The sequence below is a fragment of the Lactuca sativa genome, chromosome 9, assembly GCF_002870075.4.
Source record: "Lactuca sativa cultivar Salinas chromosome 9, Lsat_Salinas_v11, whole genome shotgun sequence".
In the NCBI taxonomy this organism is placed as follows: Eukaryota; Viridiplantae; Streptophyta; class Magnoliopsida; order Asterales; family Asteraceae; genus Lactuca; species Lactuca sativa.
Genome location: NC_056631.2, coordinates 185,003,375 through 185,007,945, shown reverse-complemented (window position 1 = coordinate 185,007,945; position 4,571 = coordinate 185,003,375). Strand labels below are relative to the sequence as shown.

Sequence of the window (4,571 nt, the reverse complement as noted above, 5' to 3'; positions counted from 1 at the left end):
ATTACAGGCTAACCACACTATAATAATAATGTTAGAATGGTTTAATTTGATGACAACATTATAAAAATCGTTGCTAAACATTTTTTTTTCCTTTTGAACATAGATTTTTTAACTAAAAGTCAACAGGAAGCTGGATAAATAATACAAAATACATAATCAAGGGTTACACCAAGACAATCTTCACGTGTGGAATTGGTCGAGGAAACAAGCTTGAACAAAACAATGAAGTTTGAATCTCTCATCAACATAGCGTCCTACTTTTATGGTCCATGCAGCTTCACTTAGGACCACGGGTAGACATCATCACGGAAGCATCATAGGCAAAATAGTCCAAAAAAAAATTGGTCTAAATTTTAGAATAACATCCATTCAATTTTCACCATTTATGGGTATACCTATCACCAATCGTTTAGTTGTTAAGAACATATGGACATAGACATAAGTTTGGCATGAATGTCGTTCAAAGAACTTAATTAATTGAATTTTTTTTTTAATGGAATAAAAAATTTATGAATTCATCTTGAAGATGTAAGGAAGGTAATTTTTTCAAACATAATTATCTGATAAAAATTCAGAGGAAATGAAGAGACTTTTGTTTAAAACAAATTTCTATTCAAATAAAACATGCATTAGAAATCACAACGTACGTTTATCGAACTACACAGACTCCAACTTATTCATTTCGTGATTGTGGAATCCATCATCAACGCATTTGATCAGTTTGATTATTTTTCAAGAACCGGAATCAACCGGATCTCGATAGCATCAATGGTGACTTTGACTTTCTTGCCGGGTGTCGTCCTCGGCACAATTGTCACCCGAATAGACTCATCCCCCTCAGCTTTTGTTTCCTCCAACAACTCTGTTAACGAAAACCTCATCCCAGACTTGCAACCCATTGCCATGCCTTTAGCATGTGGAACAGCCGCGAAAGAACCCACATTCTCACTATCACACGGGGTGATCTGTTCTTCGTCACAATCATTCACAAACACGTCAAATTTTGCAGCTTCGGTACAATCGAAACTGATTCCAATCAAGCACAAGATCTCTTTTTCACTTTTCTTTTGCTCAGCGTTCCTGTTTTTAGAAGCAGGAGGCCTCTTTACTCGAAGCCTCACAGTACTATCGGTTAATGTCAAAGCTTCTGGCGGGTCCTTCTGATTTGGGAAGTCCTTTGTGTTGTTCCTCTTCGGGTAACCGGGTCTGTTGCAGCGTGATCTTGGTGGTCTATCCGTCCATGGAGTGGCTGAGCTGTGGTATTCGTATTTAAGGTTGCTCAAATCCACCGATTGTTTGTTGTAGACACGTACGGGATTTTGTTTCTCATCGTAAAACACGTATGACGCGTTTTCCCAGTCAGTATCTGTCGGTTCTTTGCCTCCCATTTGCTTCCAAAGAGTCCACATTCGGTCCACATTAGAATGGTGGACGTAGAACAAAGGATCATATCCCGCAGAGTAGAAGTTGCCCATGTCCTCTTTATTCCCTTTTGGATCAGGGTTCCCAACCCATCTGTGAACAGCCGTATGACAACCAGCCTCCACGGATCCAACTACATTATCTCCTCGGGGAATCGGTTCATCACCGGCTACATATTTGCCACCGAAGAAGCTTGTTGCATCAAAGGCGTTGCGCATCATCTGCCTATTCATAGTAGCCAGATTGATTTCTTTCTGATCGTAACACAGGTCGCGGTTTCTCCCTGAGTAGTCAAGATCGACCAATTCATACCGAAGGTGACTTTCGTCCCGATACTTATCATATAGAGGGTTTTCTCCGTTTTCGAACTTATAGTTGTTACATTGTTTCTCTACGAAGAAGTGTGGAATTGTCATTCCTTCGGGGTTGTCCCAGTTCCAGTAGGGTAACCCGAATGTCGAATCACCAATGAGATCTCCCAGTATCCTCTCGTAGAAATAAAGGTACCACCGATGGAAGGGAAAGAAGAGCCAGGAGTTGTGAATCTGGAGTTCTTGACCGTTTTGAGTGTAACTGCCATTGCAGTAAGCGCAATGAACTTTAGCTTGGTTATTGAAACTGCGTGGGTCGCTATCTGGGAGATCCTTCATTTTCTGAATCGCATCCATATATTTATCGAGATACCCGACTGGAAGTTTGTGTAGTGGATATCTGATGCGAGTTTTGCTTGATTTATCAGGGAACTTGAAATGACTCTCCGGGCCATTTTTGGACAGAGGGCAACAGTCAATAGGTCTAAGTAGCTTTTTATTAATGTCGAAGCCGGATACGGCATCTTTGCATGGTCGATCAGGCTGATTGAACGGAGCCTTGATAGCTTCTGCAAAGGCCGGTGGCAGACCGGACAAGGTGGCGGTGCTGTAGACTCCGCCGAGACCCAGGAGCAAATTCCTTCTGTCGACGTTCTGCAAGTCGAGTGATGTTTGTGGTAGTATAAGTTTTTGTGGTTGAGGGTTTTTGGGGAGTGGTTTTTCATGGTTATTTGATGAGACGTTGCATGAGACTTGGAAGCGATGGGTTTGCTTCCCATGTGTCTTCATCAACCGTCGTTGTTTGGTGGTTGTTTGTGAAAAGAACGGCGAGGAAGAGGTGGTGGGAGTGGCTAAAGTAAAGCTCAAAGAAGCCATGTTGGTTTGGTGTGCTTCATACTCCTTTCGGCTTTCCCTTTTATAGACAAATTCCTTGTACATTCTACCAAACCACAAAGGAAAGAATGGCAATTATTAACGTGTTGTTTATATGAAAAGACAAAACATGTCAGCATATCTACAGTTTCTCTTGAAATTTTTTTCGAAGAAAAAAACGTTAGGATATCAACCAGACACTCCTTATCTAAATCTATGAATCTATGAATGACTTCAAAATGAATTTAAAAGGGATAAACCTAAATACAAGTAAACAACAGATGATTTCTTTATTTTTGTCACCAAACGTTTTTTCGAGCACATACAGCTGTTTTAGTTCCTGAACCTAGCTAAGGTTTTTAATCTTCTAATTTTATACTACAGATTAGTAACCGGTAAAGAGGTAGGGATGTATATGGGTCGATGATGGGTGTAGTGCAACAATCCCATAAATATTTTTTATCCATTCATTAGATTTGAAGCCGTAAAAATATGTTATAACACTTTTTATCGCTTCTAAATCACTTGTAACCCTGCTTCAACTATGAATTGGGGACGTCAACTCGCCAATCTGTGGCATATATAGGAGGGAGTTCGATTGTGGAAATCAATTAGATCGTTCTTTTTTCTTTTTTTGAAACGGCAAACTAACTAATATACTCTTAAATAATCACCTATGTCTTCACCGAGACTTGAACCCGTGACCTCTCATATGAGATGGTCACTCTATACCGCTAGGCCATTGACCCTTTGGTAATTAGATCGTTCTTAGTAGTTACAAGATTTTATATATATATATATATATATATATATATATATATATATATATATATATATATATATATATATATATATATATATATATATATATATATATATATATTAATGGTTGTTGAAGATGTTAATCCCCTCTTGGGAAATAAATGGTATTACTATTATAAGTAATTACATTTATGGTTTAAAAGTAAGTTTAAAAATAAGGTATTAAGAACTAATATCAAGTCGTTATTATTATAATGTAATCAAACTGAATTATAAGTCATTTTGTCACTAATAATAAAAACAAGTTTATTTTTATGGATTACCGGGTTTCGTCGAGAAATCATTTTCATTGTTTGTGAAGTTTGATCATTTGCAATCAAATCCGATTAGAACAAAAGAGATTGAAGCAGACTGTACTGTTTACGGAAGAATTAAAAACCAAAATAGTAAATAAAAACCAACCTGATGTTTGTTGATCCCGACTACAAGAAATATATCATTTACCGGCAACACTATTACCGGCGACAAGGGGCTTTAGCGGCGACTATAGATATTATCGCCGGTAAAGGGTTGGCACCCGGATCCGCGCTTTCCCCCTCTGTTACATCTTAACTGTTCGATGAGATATCTAATCCAACGGGGAATGTCTTATCATATCTAACCTAATACCGATGACATATTTATCGCCGCTAAAGAGTTAAAAAAGTCGCCGCTAATAGTTAACGAAAAAACATGCGGTATCCTTCCCTCCAGTTTGTCGCCGCTATTGCTAAAAGTCGCCGGTAAAGCTCTACCTGTCACTGCTAAAGGTGTCGTAGCTATTGCATCTCGCAGATAAAAAAAAAACGCACGAGGAACCCTCATTTCTCCATTTGCTTTCTGTTTGATGCGCTTCTTTCCTTCGCCATTTCGAGCTTCTTCCGATTTTCACTTCTATTTGCTTGTTCCAAGCAAATTTCTTCCCACATTGTGTTCTATTAAGAATCTAGGTGTGGTTAAAGCTTTTGGGACCAATTTCTAACTACATTTCTTCAACAAAGGTAAGTTGATTTCGTAATTTCATTTTCAATTTGTATGTTAATTTCGATCTTTAGCTTCACCTAGTGATTGAATGGTAATAAATTGTTTATATATTTGTTTTTGGTGGTGTTGTTTTGGATTAGAAGGAAATTTCTCCCCACATTGTTCCAAGCAAATTTCTCT

At 38.2% G+C, this 4,571-nt stretch overlaps 1 protein-coding gene across 1 annotated transcript; it reads right to left on the bottom strand.

Moving 5' to 3' along the window:
• Positions 1-590: 590 nt before the first annotated feature.
• On the bottom strand, positions 591-2,656 carry LOC111905064 (polyphenol oxidase I, chloroplastic). Its single transcript, XM_023900747.3, has one exon. The coding sequence runs from the start codon at positions 2,607-2,609 to the stop codon at positions 726-728; it is 1,884 nt and encodes a 627-aa protein (XP_023756515.1). The 5' UTR covers positions 2,610-2,656; the 3' UTR covers positions 591-725.
• Between the last annotated feature and the right edge of the window lie 1,915 nt (positions 2,657-4,571).